Source organism: Lissotriton vulgaris, chromosome 3_1, assembly GCF_964263255.1.
Source record: "Lissotriton vulgaris chromosome 3_1, aLisVul1.2, whole genome shotgun sequence".
Classification (NCBI taxonomy): Eukaryota; Metazoa; Chordata; class Amphibia; order Caudata; family Salamandridae; genus Lissotriton; species Lissotriton vulgaris.
In genome coordinates this window covers 1,430,733,308-1,430,753,825 of record NC_141689.1, presented here as the reverse complement: position 1 = coordinate 1,430,753,825, position 20,518 = coordinate 1,430,733,308, and the positions used below count along the sequence as shown (strand labels likewise).

Here is a 20,518-nt window from a genome sequence, read left to right as displayed (position 1 = left end):
GATATCGATATACAATCACGGACTCACACAGAGCCCCCACCTACAACTCCACAGAAAAGAACTGTTGTGAAGGGTGGGAAGAGGATTTAGAAAGATGTGATTTATTGAATCTATGTTTGCACCCTTGTCTCCTAGCAAATGCTAAAGTAACTATGGAAATAAAATGTCCTATGTACAACGACCCTCCTGCCAATGCTACAACTGAAATTTTTGTTTTGATTGAAAATGAAAATAAACAGTTCTAAAAATTTAAAAAAAATACACACACACACACACACACACACACACAGTGAAGCAAACTCTGAGGTGAGGACTTATCACAAGGACAGATTAAAACCTTATTGGAGACAAGCGAATACTCTAATGCCTCTTTATGATACCGAATCAGATTAAAAAGACTCGGTCCCAGGAGGCATCCACCCAAGACAGGTATAGCTCCATATTGGGGGTGGTCCGAGGAGGCCCATACTCCCTTACTGAGGTTTTGGCTAGTTCCTCCACATCTCTAAGCTGCATTTTTCTGGTAAGAAATACTTTTTTAACCGAGGTAATGCCAGTCTTGATAATAAGAGCGAGAGGAAAAAAGTTCTGGTCTATACAGGATAGACAATTCCTGCTTAACGCAAGTAGCCAGGATATGGCGAGGCCTCTGTCGCAAGCGCAGAGATCACCTCTAATGAAAGCAGTGTACAATATGGGCACCATAACACCGGGGAAGGGGGGGGGGCAGTTTAACTCTATCTTCAACATACTCAACCCCCAACTCCTTGTGGACAATTTAAGTGGTGCAAACTGGAGGGGGGGGGGGGGGGGGGGGGGGTACGCCTAAGATGAGTTGCAGGACCCTATTCTCTTCCATCCGAAGGGCGGTAGTTTTATAAATTCCCTATCACGAGCCCCATAGGGGAGGATGGGTAAACATTCGTTCCCAAAGACCCCCAAGATAGGAGCCACAGATGTTTTACCAATATGTGAGGCTAAGTTGTAAATATAGCCCGCAGCATTGGAAAACCTTTGTAAGACAACACATCAAGGACATTGATGTACAATGAAAATAGTATAAGGGTCAATACACACACTTGGCATACACCCTTCTCCAGCAGAAAGCTGCTAGTGCGTTCTATAGCAAGGCCAAATCTCACAGTCGCTGGAAGATCGAAATGCGGGCCCCACAAAAATTGAATGAGCCCTAAATTCATACCCTCCAGCAAGGTCCACGGTTTAGATCACACTGCGCTGTCATAGGCGGTCGACAGGTCTTTGAAGGCTAGGCAAAGGGAGCTCTGCGCTGGTATATTTGCTAATACGCAAGTGAAGATTTAAGCATTGCTCCAAAGTACCCAACACCTCCCTGAACCCATAGCACTCCAAAACCACTCTCCCAACAGGGTGCTCAGGCGATAACTAGGGGACTGCAAATCGCCCTTTTTAAAAACAGGCACTATGGTAGCAATATGGCACGAGTCTGGGAGGCCAGAGATAGTAAAGCCATTGAAACAGTGACATAATAATTGGGCCCATAGTTCTGGGACCGATTTATTTATGTGCATAGGGACCCCAGCTGGCCCTGGGGCCTTCCTAGATGGAGACTTCATAATGAAGTCCAAGATCTCTTCCACTGTGAAGCTAATGTTACTTGGTAATTCCACCATTCCCTAGGGACCTATCTGGGACAAGTCAGAAGTTATATGAGGCACTAAAATGAGCCACCCAAGCACCTAAGCTAATGATGGCAATTAATTGACCATATATAAACACACACACACACACACACACACACACACACCATAGAAGCAAAAATACATGCAACCATATTCTCCGCATTCACAAATAATGACTTTAATTTCCTCCATTTGCATCGTCACTGAAAAACACATGGTGATATTTAGCTTGGATGAGTTGTTCAGTAATCAGGTATACTGAGTTACATAGATGTGCATAAAGGTGACATTCAGAACAGCAGCAGTGAATTAAAATGTGTTTACTGTTCTTTACTATTTCAGGGGAGGGCAATGTATTCTCCTAACTTTCACAGAGTAAATATATTTGTGACAGATTCGGGCCGGAGAAAGTGCCCCTACCGGCTAAGAAAAGGGATCCAATTAATTTCACTGTCCTGACAAAAGCCATTGTTCTGAATGGGAGTAAGTAGGATGAAACATGTGGACCATATGTTCATATAGTGTGAGGGATATCTAGCTTTCCCTATACATGGCTCCCGCTCTTCGTTTTTAACCTTACCCCTATCTTAATAAATGTATCTTCTTTTGGGACAGGAGGTAATTTTAGATCTGTTTATTTGTCACAGATCCCACACCATCTCTGCATTTCGAGACACCCCCAATGAGGACGCTATCAGTTACTAGTATGCCACTGGGGAGAACATACCAATGACCAGATGTAGCAGTAGAGGGTCCCCCCAAAAACATTTCTAGAGACTCTTATGAGCTACTGTGTTTTCCCACTCCTTTTGGCGTTTGGTTATAACAATCCACCCTTAGAAGACTATTGCTGCTGACACATGCATTTTGCAATAAGTCAATCAGGCCTATTTGCTTTGTTATAACTATTCATTATAAACAGATCACATCTGAGGAATCTGACAAAGTTTTTCCTAGTGAACTTATAAGGACTACAGCCTTTACCGTTGGTTTGGCACTATAATCAAAACAGGCCTAGTGAAGAGCGCATACTCTGGCAACCAGAGTTATAAAATTACAAATATGCACAAAGTTAAAGTTGGCAAAACAATATAGAATTACTCTCAATCGGGCCTAATAAGGAGTATCAGAGTGAAAATGTTCTAACCCAGGTTCTTTCACAGTGAGAGTCACACACCAAAATCCTTGTCTACTATGGTAATCTATAAATATATATGTACTAGAACACCTGTTTACAGCCTGGAAAATATGTATTAATAATCCACTGTCCGGGGACTAGTTGCTTTACTAAGTGTTTTGCAAAATAAGCCAGGCCTACTCTCTTTGTCATAACTTTTCATAATAAGCAGGAAGATCAGACTTCTAGCAACTGGTAACTTTTCCCAGAGCACCAATCAGGCCTTTAACTGGTCACCATAATCAGCCCATGCCAACTGTTTTGAGCATAACCTTTCCCTCAAGGCAAACATCAGGGACATACATAAAATTAAACATTGCCAAAAGCTCAAACTCTCGCAAATGTGAGACCTATTGCATTGCAAATGCTTGTTGAAAAATTTAACCAAGAGAAATTTGGTATAAAAGTGACGGTGTACTGAAATACAATAGAGGTAATTGGAAAAGAGGACGATTAACCAAAGAAAAGGTCAGACTGACCCGCGATCTGACCTCTGCCAAACAATCTGGTTACTTACTTTCAGAGATCATATGTGACTGAACTGTCAGCAGTTGTTTTTCCTGCATTGTTTTAGGCTATTTCCTATAAAGGACAACCATGCAGTTATCTCCCTGTGACAGACTCCCGATTACCCGGTTACCATAGTCGTTTGTATTCTTGCTATTTTGCAGACTTAATTAAACAAAAAAACATGTATTGGCAAAGCCAATAGGCCAGGCTTGCTGTAGGTGTGATGTCACTTGTATTATATATCTGGATGCAATGATATACAAGTTGTGTGGCGCACTATGTTTGTAGCTTACGTATTTTAAGACACGCCCCCAATTACATTGACTACAGCCCTTTGAGAGACTCCCCCAGTTTTTTTTATTTCACTTAAAGCCCTGTATAGACACACAATCACCAAAAGGAAAGTGTCATAGATAGCAATGCGTTGCTCTCAATCATGAAGAGTGCACATTGAAGAAATCAGGGAGAAATCATGGAGAAGAAGGAAACATGCATTTGACTAGGAAGTGTGCAAACTGCATTGCATAGTAGGATTTGTATGGTGCCTACTTTTCTACTTTATGAGGCGCTGAAGCGCTTTCCCACAGGGATAGACAGGTACACACTTTAAGACGTGTAGCTGGAATGCTGTTGTATTTGTAACACCTGTCTCAAGGACACAGGTTGTCTCGAAATCTTAATACATCATGCCCCCATTCTGTACCCAGCTGGCAACAAATGTTAATACAGTACTGCTTAGAACGCTCAAGACACTGCTGCTCAAGGAATGAATGCAGAAATCTGAGCTCTCCTCGCTCCTCGCCCTCCCTTTAAGAGGTAGGGTATTAAGAAGAGCTAATATGATGTGTTAATGTAGAGCAGCTGGCCTTTGGGGTAGCACAGTAAGGCGGGAGACGCCTCTTGTTTACATGCAGCAACATGTAGCTGACATGTGGAAACTTGCAGGGGCCATCTGCGGTTATCATAAACTGTTTGGGGACACTGATGAGATTCAGGCTGCCAGCGCTTGTTGCTCCCATAAAGATGCGGATGGAGTAAATGCCTCACCGAGGTACTTCGAAAACAAGGCAATAGCAGACTTATTGGCAGAGAATGGGAAGCTGTACAGGCTTTTAAACACCTGAGGTGACGATGACGCACGGAGCCCCTTTTATATACCTCTTCTGGAACAGTCAGACGTTTGAAGCACTGTGCCTGGAGGCGAACGCTGCTACTGTAGGCTACCATGTTGAGAGTAGAGTATGGGGACTGCACGAGACCACGAAGATCGGGCGACAAGCGGCAGCTGACAATGCACAACAAGCAATTTCATGCGGTAGGTCTGAATCTTCTCCCCTCTGACTGCCCAAAGGTACCTCGGGACTCGGGATGGCACCTTTTTACATAAAACCAATGTGTAGTAATGTGCGTAGCTGTGATGTGGGCGCCATGAGCAAACTAGAGTTTTTCAGGAGTGTAGCGTACTCCTTGTGAAAAGTTACGGTGATTATATTCTTTAGTCATGAAAATGTTGGCCCCGGGGAAGCAAGGCACTGCTGCCATATTTAAAGACAAAGGGCAGCGCGGAGCGTTTCAATAATTAGAACCAGTGGGGCGCGCGCCACAGAGGGGCGAGGGAGCGCGGCGAACGCGCGCTGCTGCGCGTAATAGACACGGACGGGAATGGGCGGAGCAAAGGTGGGACATACGCCCGGCTTTGCCCAATTGCGTGCCTTTTTAAACGCTAAAGCCAATGGCTGCAGGCAAAAGCAAAACCACACGCACAAGCATGTGGTCAGCTTTCAAAACCCCTTATATAAGGTCTCGCACTGCGCGAGCAATGCTGCACACTGCAACGCTAGGCGCGAGACCTAAAAATCATGGGTAGGCAAAAAAAGATCTCCTAAGAGGGGCCTAATAAGGATTCTCACAGAGAAAGTCTACTATATGTTCTAGTACTGTCTATTCTAGGGAGTAACGGACACCAAAACCCCTATATACTACAGTAATTTGTGGAAGTTCACATTAAAAAATCCTTCACTGCTGGCTTTCAAACAGTCATAAAAATCCCCCCTTAAATGAATTGATGTTAGCATATGCTTTCTACAATAAATAAGTACGGCTTACTGCCTTTATCGTAACAATTCATGAACAGATCAGGCCTATGGAAGTGATCATTGGCTTACCACAATAACTAAGTTGTGCTGTAGAGAGTGTATGGATAGCCACAAGCCAGAAAGTGCAATACAAGCATCCTTCAATAAAAGCACACAAATTTGGCTCAAAGCGCACTCAGGACAACCAATATGTAGTTGGAGCCTAAAGCCCATGAGAGCTCTGTTTTATCGATCACATAAGATTCATCAACAGCTGTGCCGTTAAGCCACACCTGATAACTAAAATTAACAACAAAAAAAAGGCAAAGAAAAAAAAACATACTGTGCCAGGGTAAGCGGTTTTATCCACTCAAAATTACAGACTAAATAAACATATACCGTTCCATTTGAGGAAAAATGTTTAGCACTATTTATTTTGTTCATAATTTTGTAAACAGTGAGGATGTGGTAGGAGATTTGAGAAAATGCAAAAGACGATGGGTGTTGGTGGTTGACTTGATTGACTGCTAGAAGAAGGGATACAATAACGTAATGAGAACAAGGGATAGTGGACATTGAGTTGGTCCTTAAAATGAATCCAAGCAGACTGCAAATGATCGCAAAAAACTGAGGACAAATGGCAGAATGTCAGTGTTCGCACTTCTGCTAGCATTTCACCGTATGACCTGTTGGAAAAGCCATGAGTTTCTCACATTCCCACTCTAAAGTCATTACGATACAGAAAATTGGCTGGTGTCACCGTTTAGGGTAAACGGTGGCCAGCCATTGAAAAAGAGCATCCTGTGACGTACACTTTTCTCTTTGTAGTCACTTACTGCTGGCATAAGAGGTTGGTTATCTTCTTTATGGGTCCAAACAGATGGCCCCATAAAGAAGATAATAAACCTTTTACGACAGCAGGAAGTCCGGCGAGGGCGTCCAAGTCGGACGGCAAAAAGAGGGAACTCGGCGTCGTGGTGGGCGCTTGTTTTTCTTTACTTTTCCTATAAATCGCGGCTCCCGCGCATTACTTTTAATGTTACAAGTAAAGCGCGGGTGCCTGGCGAGCACTTGTTACACTTTGCACGTAACCACATTTTTTATTATTCTGCATTCATGTGTAAAGTGTAACAAGAGCTCGCCAGGCAGCCGTTACTTGTAACATTAAAAGTAAAGCACAGGTGCAGCGATTATACCAAAAAAAGAAATTAAGAAAAAAACACCCATTTCTTTACTTTTGGTATAATCGCGGCACCCGCGCTTTACTTTTAATGTTACAAGTAAAGCACGGCTGCCCGGCGAGTGCTTGTTACACTTTGCACATAACCAAATTTTATTATTCTGCATTCTTTTTTACGCGTAAAAGTAGTAGTCTTTGCGAGGTTGCATGCGATGTGTTGGCACAAAATAAAACATCTACGAAAGCCAAATATTAGACAGAGTCAGACCCAAACTGCCAACTCTGCTCTGTGCGAACATTCCCACCGAAAGCAAATGCCGTTAAAAGAAACCAATCTCCTAAACACAAACAGTGCCATATTGTAGTATTCCTTATTATGTTAACTTGAAATGCGCTTTGCATTCTTTCTACTGCATTCTTTGTACTGTGTTCGATAGAGGGGCTGTTAGATCTTCTTGTTGCTTACTTCACACATGTGCAAATACTTAAGCAAACTAAGAGGGAACTACAGGAGCAGAAAGAGGGCTACACCCGTATTCGGCCACTGAACCACTGCATTTCAGCGAGAGATACATGTTAGCATGTTTAGATAGATATAACGAGGGGATTCCTTCCTAAACCGCGTAGGTATGAACGATGGAAGAAGCTGGAATAATCTTGGGTTCGGAGCCCAGCTTCGGTGGCTCGCTCCAACCCGAACTGTGCCAGCCGCAGTCCCCCACAGACCCGTACCTGGCTCCCTGGCTGCTCTCAGTTCTTCCGGCACACGTCACTGGGCCGCGCCGGCATGCAGGGGATGCCGGGCGACTGACGTGCTTTGTGCGCACTGTGCCCTGGTTGTATGCGAGTGTGTGCATCTGCAGCTCCCGCCGCTTGCACTGTGTCTAGCACCGCACCCCCAGGGATCACCGGGGAGCCGCGCAAGGGGCAGCAGAGGTGGCTCCCCGGGCCCGCAGGAGCTTGATGTAGCGCCATCACCTCCATCCATCTTCTTGGGATGTGAGGCGCCCCTTTCAGCAATAGATCACTGGGGAGAAGAGACGGCGCTGAGAGGGGAGTGTGGGGACGATTAATGTTAGAGCCTAGAAGAGCATAACTTGCATTCAACTCCCTGAGGAGCACCTTCCACACCCCTTGAAAATGCAGTTGCAAGCAACCTCAACTGGGCAAGCCTCCTGGTGGGAATCTCCTCTACCAAGTGCCCGCCAGCTCCCGCAGCATGCCCTCTACTTACAACCCATGCCTTTCACGTGGATGCTTCCTCTTAGTGCTCAGTGAAGCATGCGGACCCGCCCCTCGCGGTGCCGTCACCCCTCGGGTGGTATGTGTGTGTGGCACTCGAGACCACGGCAGCCTCCGGGAGTTGTGATAGGGATCCTGGGAGCACTTCGAGGCTGCCAACCTGCACGCATTGGATGCCCTGCAACGGCTCTTTGTATGGTATGCGGCGCTACGCGCAGTTCTTGCAGCCCATGTCCTGCTTTAACCATGTCTGTCGCACGGATGCTGGGACTGTCTCCCGGTCTGGTTTTCGCGCCCCACAACTTAATGCTATTGCGCACCTATCAGAAACATGTCACTTTAGTGCTCGCTCGAATCCCAGCGTCTGAGCATTGTGATCTGGAAGCCCTTGCAGCCTGGCACTGGACGCGGACTGACTGGAGCGACAGCACAAGAAAGCTGTAACCCCGCTGATCTGTCTCAAAACAACACTGTACTGCGTTTATCTATTTGTTTTAGAGTACACGGTGTATGAACCCATCATTCGGATTGTTGGGTTTTTATGGAAGAATTCCTGGCACTTCTCAAATAGACTGTAGCATCGTCATTGACGCAATACCGGCGCTCCTAAAATAGGACTGGGTTTGTTTTGTTTGGGTGGTGCCAGGAGTTCTCAGCAGGAAGTTTAACTGAAAGCGCCGATGCAATTCAACTGCAGTCCAATACAAATAGTGAGACTGCCGTATCGTGTTGATGAGGCTACAATACTTTTAAGGCAGAGTACCTATTCTTCACGGTAAGGCAGTGCTAGAACTGAAACAACCGCAGTACACCCAAGCAAGAATATTATTGCTAATGGCACAGCTAATACTTTTAAACGTGTAGTACCAGTACAGCTATATTAAATCGGGCAAGTAGCAATATTTCTCTCCATTGCTATGCATCCTTCAATGGAATACTGTGAACGTTAACCAGACCTGTATTACTGTTAATAGGAACGCACTGGTTATTTGCTGCTAGACTAATACTTTTAGTGGGACCGTTTAAGTAATCCCCAGTAGAACTAAAATTATTTTTATGGGAGAGAGACAGCTTTTCTCGGAAAAACTGTAATACCTGTCAAAAGCTAGTTTTTGCTCTTCTCGATTCTACTGCAATGCGTGTAATGATTGTCAACATTTCTCCACAAGGATACAACTTTAAATTTCGTAGTACAAACACTCAGTAACATCAGGCAGGGTTGCAAGAAGTAATGTTAAACAAGCATTGAAAATGCAATAGTTCTCGCCTTTTATTAAGTGAAAGCCATTTGCTTTGCTATACAATACCATTAGCAAAGCAAATTGCTTTAACTTAACCAAAGGCAAGACCTATTGCATTTTCAATGCTTGTTTTGGAAAGCAGGTGGGGGAAGAGAAGCAACACAAAAGGTGTGCAAGGAACAAACTGATGCAAGGGTTAGCAACACGGAGAGGAGGGCGGGGAAAAAAATGAGTTGGGCGAGAGAGAGAAATGTGGAGCAGGGAGAAGTACACAGGTTAGAAAGCAAATCAGAAGAGAATTCACGGAGAAGGCAGGAGCTGAACGTAGGGGGTGGGGGAGAACCACATAGGCAAGAGAAAAAGAAAGCCCACACGCTAACTAATTACCAAGCAAGTAAATGTGAGTGACAATTAAACCAACCAATGGCAAGCAACAAGCTGGCTCTAAGCTAACACATATTGCAACATAGAGCGAGGAGACAGGTGGGAAGCAATGGGGGACAAAGGAGATGCAGGAGGAGCAATATGTTCAGGGGGCACTGAATCAACACGAGGGCTGAAGCAATATGGGGGCTAGAGCAACACTGGGGTAAAGGGGAGCAGAAGGGCAAAAGGGAAAGCAACTGGGAAGGTGGGAGAGAAGCAGCAAGAAAGCAACAAAAAGGGTGAGAGGGAACATTGTTCTGGAACAGGGAGAACACACTGAAAAGAAAGCAATGTGAGCTGGGAGAGAACCTCATCAGTAGTAGAGAGCAAAGCGGGGGAACAGCTGGAAAACCCATGCACTTCTGTAGCATGCCTAAACCAAAAAAGATATATGTAGTGCCTGACAAAACCAGCAGTATAAGGATACAGTAAGGTGTCCATACTACACTGGAGAGGCAAACACAAGAAGAGGAAGGAAAGCCACAGGTTAACGAATAAGAAGCAAGCAAATGTGAGTGACAATGAAGGCAAATAATGGTAAGCAGTGGGTGGGTTCTAAGCCCATTATGAACTAATAATATGTCTCACAACAGTCAGCACATGTGCTGTTTAGTAAGCAGGACCTAAATAAAAATTCCAGCCATTATGCGATGCTACCTACAGAACTTGAGAGAATTAATCTGCTTCTTGAAAGAGATGCATTTTTAAAATAAACACCTTGTTTGCAGCAGTCAGTTTAGCTGGGGCTTTGCTAGCAAGCATTCGCTTGGCCTAATGCCCTTAGCAGTGCCACAGCTATCACATTACCTTTGGACAAGCTGGTGCATCCAAACCCAGGACCAAGGAATTGGGGGGCCCACTGCACCCAATTATGGCCTTCTTTTACTACTTATTAGGTGGCCATTTGTCTTGCTTGCGTTAAGGACCGGAGGACGCTACTGCTCTTTAGACACCCAAACTTAGTATAGTTATTGCCTGCTGCACACAGGTTTATCTTCAAGTTTAAGTAACATGCTTTTCCACCAGTCTCAAACTTCAGTGCAAATGTGGGTAATCAGTATGAAGGGTAAAGTTATATCTTACGCTGGCATTGATTTATCGTGAACATATTTTTACTGTACTCTAGCTATTGGTAAATTTTACATGGTGTATTCAGTATTGTGTCTTTTTAAATGATAATTATTATTCGGACAATCACACAAGGTTTTTTCACATGCTTATGCAACGCATTTACTTTTAGATTACATGTTCACAGTGTAAGAGTTTGAAAAGAAGTGTACATGAGCAAATCTGTCTGAGCTTTTTGGCTGTTTGATGATCCATCACCTTGACGAACGGATCTCAGTGAATGAGTTAATAGCCCAGAAGCAGGTTGATTTCTGTCCCATAAAAGGCACTTTGCACCATGTTTTTATCCTTCTATGTCCCCACGATTGCTTTATTGACTTTGGCAAGAGATATAATGTAGTCATCGACTGAAGATTATTGTAGAGTAAACTGACCCTTTTCGGAATATCAACATGTCTCTTGTATCTTATAAAGAGACTTCAACTTGGATGCAAGTACAGTCAAACCGTATTTTCTTTTTAATTGTGATGATCTTAAGTGTATTTCAAGTCTTTTTAGCTATTAGCAAAATCACAAATTCCTATTAGCATTTCGCATCCATTCTTTTTACCTGGTACCTCAATCTCCTCCCCACAGACGTTATAAATGGCAGAAGATCCCCACTTTCCAAAATATGGAGTGCCACATACCAGTGTATTATTCTCTGGTGATAGTTAGGTGGTACTGATAAGGTCTAAGAATGGCCTGCAGCAAAGGTCAGACGGATTAGCTCTGCCTTGCAACTTCAACTTATTGACACTACGTCTTGAAGACCCAAGCTCTAATTTTTCGAAATCAAAGAAAATACTCCCCATAGTTTAAGTAAATTGACTGCAACTCTACACAAAAAACTGGAAATTTAGGGGGTAGCACAGGTTAGGTTTAACTTTTGAGGCTTGTCAATCCCCTAAACTTAAGTGGAGGAGTCTAAACTATATATTTTGGCAGTTTGTGGTAGAGTACTGGATTGGGGTGGAAGTAAAGAATTCGTTTTAACATAAGAATCTTTTAAAATCGTGATATTCCTCTGAGTTATTAATCAGGAAACCTGGCAAGCATGCAAGTGCTTCAGAATCATGAATTTTTACATAAAAGGAGGTCAGCAAGGGGGAAACAAAATGTTGTTTTACAAAACAGTCCCAACAGTAACTATCAAAACATGTCACACATTAGACAATACATCATACAGAGAAAACCATAATGTCTAGTATTCCTCATAAAATTAAATGCTCTCATATGTCCTCTTGAAATGTTCAACAAATCTTCTGACATTGCCCAGCCAATAAAGTCCTACTTGTCTCCTGTCCCTAGCAACCCATCCCTACATATTTTACAAATGAAAGCTTATTAAATTAACCCATATAACACCCCACCCATGTCTTATGATGAACACTTCACCCTAATTAAAAGCCCATTTGATTACCAATTGTTACCGTCAGTTATTTACATTTCTCATGATTTTCTATGACTGATTAAAACCACAGCTTAAGGGATGTTAAGCTAACAAAACAATCTTTAAAAATCAAATCCACTGAAATCTCATCCTTGATGAGACAGGTGCTATTACAATGACAAGTGATCTTACAGACAAAATTACACATCACATTAACAATGTGAATGTTGGTTTGAATATGTGTTCTTTAATGTCGACTTTCTAGGTGATTGTTAGATCTGGGGGTCTCTAGCTGGCAATGGTATTCACATATGTCCAAATAGGGACCCTTAATTCCAAGTCAGGATAAGGGGATTACACTCCTTAATAACCCCTGTTCACCCCCTTGGTAGCTTGGCACGAGCAGACAGGCTTATCTCAGAGGCAGTGTGTTAAGCATTTGTGAATACACACAGTGATAACCCTACAGACATACAAAACATAGGTTTTATAAAAAATAAGTATTCTTTATATAGACTTAAACACAAGACCACAAACGAAAAAAAATCCATAATACTACACTTGGATTACTTAAAAGATGATTAAAGTTGCTTAGTTCAAGTTGATGGTAAATGCGACAAAGTTTTCAACAAAGTACCTGGATACGTAACGCAAAGTAAACAAAAGGCTTGCAAAAGGGGAGATGCGTTGGTTCCGTGATCCGGGGGAGATGATGCGTCGTGCCTCAATGCTTGCGCAGAGTAGGGGATGCATCGTGATCCTTACCGGTGCGGGGGTGAGGCGTAGATTCTCGGCCTGCGGGCCCGTTGTGGTGCACAAGATGGCACCTTGATGCGATGATCCGGTTGCGACGCGAGAAGATGGCACCCTTGATGCGGCGATGCGATGATGCCCTAACAGCCATGCGACAACTCTGTACTTTGGAGCCGCGACAAGCCCTGCAACACGCTTCTCCTGTGATGCAATGGCGACTCTCACGATGGCGTCATGCTTCTCCGGTGATGCGACAGCAGGCAGCTTCGATGAACACACGCTTCCAGGGAAATGCGGCGAAGGCTCGCTTCTCCGGTGTTGAGACCATTGCAGCTGCGGCACGCTTGTTCTTGATGAGTCGCGCTCCCAGCGGCACGCAAATGTCTGGAATCAGAATTCCCAGCAAGGAAATTCAGTGGGGAGCTGGAGGTGAAGTCTTTTGTCCCTGAGACTTCAGCAGGAAGCAAGCACAGTTCAAGCCCTTGGAGAATATTCTGTAGATTAAAGTCCTTACAAAGCTCCTTCTCCTTTCCCTTGGCAATGAAGCAACGCTGCAGGCCAACCCAGCAAACAGCACACTGGCAGAGGGACAGTCCAAACTCCTGCATCTTCCTTGGTTCTTCTCCTTGGCAGAAAGGTTTCTTGTCCAGAAGTGATCTAAATTCTTGGGATCAGGGTCCCAATATTTATACCCCAAAATCCTTTGTTCTCTGAAGGCAGAGAGGCCTCTGCCTAGTCCAAACCAGTTCCTGAGCACTTTGTTTACATGACTCTTCTTCCTTTCACTGTGCAGGGCAGAGACATCAGCCGCTCCACAGGAGGTGGAGCCAGCACAGGGGAGGTTAGATACAGCTCTGGATCACTCTGTTGTCATGATCCCTCCTCTCCTTTCACAGTACAGGGCAGAGACATCAGACAAGCCACAGGGGGTGAAGCCAGCATTGTAGAGGGAAGGCCCAGCCCTATTCAGGTCCCAGGTGCAACTCCTCCCTCCCATCTCTCTATTCACCACTGGGCTGTCCCAGCCTGCCTCTTGGAATCCCCAAGCCCTGTCACTCACAAACCCAGACAAGGAATACACAACCCAGCAGAGTCAGGCCTGGATAGTTAGGCAAGAAAGTACCTACTTTCTAAAAGTGGTATTTTCAAAACACAGAATATTAAAACCAACTTTACTAAAAGATGTATTTTATTATTCTGAGTCCAGGCATACTAAATTCAAATTTCTGCCATGTTCCCCGAGTCAGTAAGGTTATTACATTCTTATAATCCTAACTTCCCATTCTGGCCTATGGAGAACAGGTAGCCTTTAATAGTGAAAAACGAAAATGGCTGTAATTCACTATTAGGACATGCTACACACATCAGAGCATGTCCTACCTTATACTTACAATGCACCCTGACCTTGGGCCTACCATAGGGGTGTCTAATATGAAGCAAAGGGAAGGTTTAGGGACTGGCAAGTGGGTGCACTTGGCCCAGACGACATGGCAGTGATAGACTGCACACAGGCCTAGCAATGGCAGGTCTGAGACACATTTTACAAGCTGCTTCTGTGGGTGGCACAACCAGTGCTGCAAGCACACCAGCAGCACTTGATTTACAAGCCATGGGCACCCATGGTGCACTGTACTATGAGCTGACAGATAAATCAAAACACCCTATCATGGAATAACCAATTAATACATGAATTTAACATAGGGAGCACTTGCACTGTGGCACTGATTAGCAGTGGCACAGTGCCCAAAGCATAAATCCAGCAAAAACATATCACAACAGAGGAGGCAATTTGTCAAAATGGAAGTGAGACCTTCGCCAATGATGCAATGTCTAACAGTGAATTTACTCAATGGTATAACTATTCTGAATTCTAGAGCATAACCTCTGATGTACGAGTTAGGGGTTGCATGGATGTTGTGAGAGTTAAGGTTTGCACAGTTTACCATAAATGGTGAATTTCAGTGGTTATTAGGTCTTGTTTACTGCAATTGAGAGATTTTTTGCTAATATATATATATTTTTTAAATGGCTTAGACCCAACCAAGTACTTACCACTGGTTAGCTTAAAAGTCACTCACTTCTTTTCATAATCAACGCCTAACAGTTTCATTTTCTCTTCCTGCGTTTCTGCTTTCCCTGTAGGTACCATCATTGCCGCGTGTCCTTCCACTCACGCTTTTGGAGGTACTTCTTTTTAATATAGGTGTAGCATTCCATAAGTGTGCATGTGTTTGCAATCATCTACCAAGCTTCATGTCATTGGTTGGCCCGCCCCCTCCCACGATAAAGTTGCTTGCTTCCCTCTCCAGCTCTCAGTCATCATACTCTTGTCTTCCACCCTTGATCCCACTCTCCATGCTTTCGCGGTCCCCTCGTATCCTCTCCTCAATCGTGGCCTTGCTGATCCCTCCCGTCATCCCCCCACTATCCATGGTCTTGCGGACACCTCCCATTCTACCCCACCTCTCTGTGGTCTTGCTGACCCATCTGCTCTCCCCACGCTCTCTGTGGTCTTGAGGGTCAAAGCCCTCTGTAGCCTTGCTGTTCCCTCCCCCGCTCTCCGTGGTCTTGCAGACCCCCCCGACCTGCTATCCGGTTTTCTTCAGCACTCCAACACTGCCCCTGCTATCTGTGGTCTTGCTAACGAATCCCCACTTCCTGGCCCTGCTGATCCCCCGCCGTCTCGAGTTCTGTTGACCCCTTCCAATGTTCCTCTTGTTGTTTGCACAGTCTAGGTTGGTCCGCCCCATACCCCATTACAAAACAAGTATTGGCAAATCCCATAGGTCACTATTGGCTTTGTCAGTACTTGTTAGTCATGTTGACCAGCATGCTTGAAAGTTAAAAAAAAAAAATAATTTAAAAACTATGATTTCAGTAGTTTTCAGGTTTTGTTCTGAAACCGTACATCTTTTTAACTTGATAAAAAAATGTTACGTGTATTTCAGGTCTTTTTAAGTCAAGCCTGGGCACCGCATGTGCTGCTCTGCATGGCATGCTGTATTCAAGTATGGACTTGAAGCCCGCCCACTGTCCACCCATATTTGTCATTGTCCTAAATAAATGCTGGCTTCTGATTTGTTAATAGGCTTGGTAATCCCTCCTTAGTACCGTCTTGTCTATTTGTAACTTCCAATGAGGACGGGCTCTTACTTCTGTTGTTACACTGGACGCTTTATTTAGTCTGCCAGCACTATTTTCTATAACGAGGTTTGTCCTACTGCTATAACGAGGTTTGTCCTACGGCAGATACAAAGGGCTTTCCCTACATCCGCCCATCAGGTTTTCCTGGTGGACAGAGCCTGGTCCAGATTATCGATCAATGACTGGACCTCTAAATTGGTAGACTCGCTTCCCTCTCCCGAGTCAGACCCGATTAAAGGAGATGTGAATTTTAACCAACGGTTGACCGCCTCTCTTGATGCCCTCATTCCTAAAAAGAGAGTGCAAAAGAGGGAGAAAAGAATCGGATCCGCTCCCTGGTACACTGCCGAGCTTCGCTTGCTCAAGAAAGGATGTAAAAAGTTGGAGAGGGCATGGAGAAAGAAATTGGAGACAAATAGGCGAGAGGAATATCGTGTAGCTAGAATTTTTTGAGGAGCGCATAAGATCTGCCTCTAGCTCATCCAGGAAACTTTCAAAGTGGTGCAAGAACTCCTTAAAGTTCCCGAACCTGTGGCCACACATGATATATAGAAGTGTAAGGAGCTGGCAGACTTCTTTGGCACACAAACATAGAAAAGATACTTAGTTCCCTGCCTCAGACTATACGACCTCAGCAGACTCAGCAAAAGAACTCCTTAACTCAGCCTAGAGAGTTATTTACCTATCTAGATACTTTCGGCCCAGTTTCAGAGGCCGAAGTACTGAAAGCCCTTGGATCTATGAAAAGTGGCTCCCCTATGGATCCAGTCCCCATGAAATTTTTAAGGCAAGTAGCACCCTCCATTGTGACTCCTATCACTGATTTGATGAACGCTTCTTTTTCCCAGGGCTTGGTGGAAAACAGCAGTGGTCAAGGCACTTTTAAAAATAAAAAAAAACTTGGACACGGCGGAATTGGCAAATTTTAGGCCTATATCTCTGCTGCCAGGTCTCGACAAAATTGCTGAAAGGCTAGCGAATTATCAACTGTCCGGTTTCTTGGAGTCGAATGGACTGCTCCGAGACTCGCAGACCGGATTCCGTCCAGGCCAGAGCACTGACACTGCCCTCCTGGCAGTCGTAGAACAATCCAGACGCATTATGGACTCAGGAGGATCAGTGGCAGTGATCCTCCTGGACCTTAGTGCGGCGTTTGACACCGTTAATCATCAGGTGCTGATTCAGCGACTGTCAGAGGTGGGTGTGGCAGGGGCCGCTCTGAAGTGGCTTAGGTCATTTCTCGACGGCCGCTCATATCAGGTTTGGGAAGGCAGCAATCGGACTACATCTATCCCCCTCCAGTGGGGGTTGCCACAGGGCTCCTCTCTTAGCCCTACAGTGTTCAATGTATATATGGACCCCCTGGAGGATGTGGTGGCCCCTTCTAACATCAAGATCATCAGCTATGCTGATGATACGCAGTTAGTGGTTGCCTTATCACAACTGGTAGAGAACCCCGATTTGCTGCACTCATGCCTGTCGGAAGTCCATACCTGGATGGATGAATCAGCTCTTAAGCTGAATGGCTCTAAGACAGAGATAATGTTGCTAGGGAATAAAATCCCCTCACTCCCATTGACCAGCTGGCCTAGTTGCATGGGCCATCTCCCTAGTACGAAAGAGGAGATTAAGAGCTTGGGGGTCTGGTTGGAACAAGATCTCTCGTTCAGGACCCAAGCTAAAAAAACGGCAGGAGTTTGTTTCGCCCTGTTACGGTCAGCCCGCAAAATCTTCCCTCTCCTTCCTTTTCCATCTAGGAAGCTGTTGATTCAGGGGCTGATAACATCGCGACTCGATAATAGCAATGCCATCTTTCTGGGTGCCCCCGTATCCACCTTCAACAAACTTCAGCAGGTCCAAAATGCGGCGGCCAGACTGCTCATGGGTACCCCCAGAACCCAGTCAGCTAGACCTGCCCTAAAGGCACTGCACTGGCTCCCAGTGCGGGAGAGAGTAAAATTTAAGGCACTCTGTACAGCCCACAAAATTCTCCAGGGGACAGGACCCCCTATTCTGAGAAATCTAGCAGTGCCATACAAAGCAAAAAGAACGTTGCGTTCTGACCAGAAACACCTCCTCCTAGTCCCCAGAGTAAAGAGGGCACGCACGGGCGGGAGAAGATTCTCGGTAAAAACAGCGAGGCTGTGGAATTCCCTACCTTTAAAACTGCGCGCTGAGACCTGCACTTTGCGCTTTCGCAAATGTCTGAAAACACATTTGTTCCCTGCTTGATTGCACCTGACTGACTGTTTCTATCTGTTGGTGTCCTGATAAGCGCTGGGATGCCCCAGGGTAACTGCGCGCTATATAAAATTTTAAATAATAATAATAATAATAATAATAATAACAACAACAACATTCAGCTTGTCATGCGTACTTTCACTTTCCAAGCAGCCTGGGACAATAGCGGACGCATCTTTGAAATGCGTAGTATACTTTACAACAAAATGCATTCGGTCTCGCATTAACGAGAGTTTGAGCTATTGGCATTTAACCTCATAGATGCTATTAAACATTCCTCCCCAGTGCTGTGCTGTCCATTGGAACTAGTGCTGAATGGACGTCCAATGGTCGTGCGCAGCACTGGGGAGGTAGTGCTGCCATCGGCCAATGCACCGAGGCAGCACTTAAGGGGTTAAAATGACAATGCCTTTTATTTATGTGTTTATTTTCAAAACATAAATAAAAGCCAGTCATTTACAATGCCAATAGCCTAAACTCTCTCAAATGCGAGACCTATTGCATTGCAAATGCTTGTTTAACATCTGTAAAGGAGTGACAACCAATCTCAACATGGAAGAATGAAAAAAAACTGTAACATGCTGCTGACCAACGGAGGACTTTAATTTAATCTACCACTGCAGGTCCCAACAAGTTTCATACGGGGACTGCTTCTTGACATCTAACACTTACAATCAGATATGAGATTATATTAACAAAGCCTATCCGAGCAGATTTCGCCACCATTTGATCCTCCAACCTTAGCCTGCTCAGGACTATAAACGTTTAACAAAATATCCAGAAATGAACAACAAAGTGCACTAACCAGCTAAGTGGGTTATACTACGAAGAAAGACCATAAAGGGACCTGCAGAGCACCTCAAAGTGGCCAGCTACTGGAAAATCATTATTAGCACATCTCTCTCACACTACTAAGCACTGCGCCCCATAACACGATCAAAACACCCCGGTGATCATCACGCAAGGCATGGAACCATTTCCCACACAGAATCAAAACAAAGACAACCTAGTTCCAACAACACACCCGATAGGACGGAGCATGCTGTCCATGTACGCAAGCTTTTCAGCATCCCATACAGGGGTAGCAAACGCTATACAAATGATGCAATACAAAGAAGTGACAGCTACGAATAACACCACCTCATTGTTGACACAGGGTATATCTATTATAAAATCTCAACATCTGGACAGACGAATACGTTTCGTGATCTATAGGCTAGAGACACCGGCAGATAACAAATAAATACGCAAGTGGAGCTATTTATGATAAATATAAGACAAGAGACTCAATGGCCGAGCCGTCCTGTCAATGCATCAATCTTTCTCTTACCGGCTGCGAAGTGCAGAGGGGTGCTCTTCCTGCCTGCCATATCCTTGGCATTTACGTTGCTTGTGTCCACCAGTCGCTTAACTCGAGACACATCCCCATTCCTGCAAGCTTCGAAGAGCTCTCGGAAGGCCCCGGACACCCCAGCGGCCTCGGCGGGGCTATCCGCAGGACTGGAGCCGGAGGAGGGGCCGCTGGTACTGCCGCTACTGCTGGAAGACGAGCAAGAGCCTGAGGCGACCCCCAGAGGAGAGGGATCGGGGAGGCTAGGGACGCAGGGAGCACCAACCAGGACGGCGCTAGGGGCTGCTCCGCTGGCCTCCCCCTCGGGCTCCGAGTCCAAGCCGCGGCGCGGGGAGAGGCTGGGGCTCCGCGGCGGGGAGGGCGGCACAGCGGGGGCAGCTGGGGGTACCACTGGGGGCGGCGGGTGGTGCTGATGCTGAGCGCGACGAGACGCCGCCATCTTCCCACTGCCCAGCACTTGTCACTGCGGCAACGCAGCCGTGACCGCTTCCTGCCTAAGCACGGAACACGGGTGAACGTACAGCATCACATCCGCTGCCCAATCGGGGCTGTGCGCAGTCTAGTACTTTCTCTCTGTCAACTAGTTGTTATGTACACAACGATGCGCCGACAGAGAAAAAGGACGAACAACAAGCCTCAAACTCCTCCTCCTCCCCACCTCAACCCACTCCTTCCTCCAGCGAATGTGACGGGCATCGAAGAGTGGGGTCAATTTTTTGTTTGTTTTGACTGACTGCACAATGATGTAGTATAGTCAGTAAAAGTACTAATACAATGATTTTCATATATCGACTAGCAGTTAAGAAGGCTAGGTTTTGAAAGTCCTTTTTTACTCGTATTCTGCTGACATTCAATTTGAAAGTCTAGAATTAAAAATACTTCACAAATAAGACTTCGGTTCTGAACTTGTGCCTGAACATCATTACGAATTACTTAGGTACACTATCTTAATAGGAGGGTTAGAGCATTAGTATCCAAAATACAATTATTTTGCTGGCAAGTTTGTTCAGTGGTCCT

General features: G+C 45.1%; 1 protein-coding gene across 1 annotated transcript in view; it reads right to left on the bottom strand.

Moving 5' to 3' along the window:
- Positions 1 to 20,000, bottom strand: part of TNKS (tankyrase) — a 700,580-nt gene extending 680,580 nt beyond the window's left edge. The window contains exon 1 of the mRNA XM_086961923.1: positions 19,481 to 20,000. Within this exon, the coding sequence (XP_086818049.1) occupies positions 19,481 to 19,940 (460 nt within the window). The 5' untranslated portion in view covers positions 19,941 to 20,000. The remainder of the gene's footprint in view (positions 1 to 19,480) is intronic.
- Between the last annotated feature and the right edge of the window lie 518 nt (positions 20,001 to 20,518).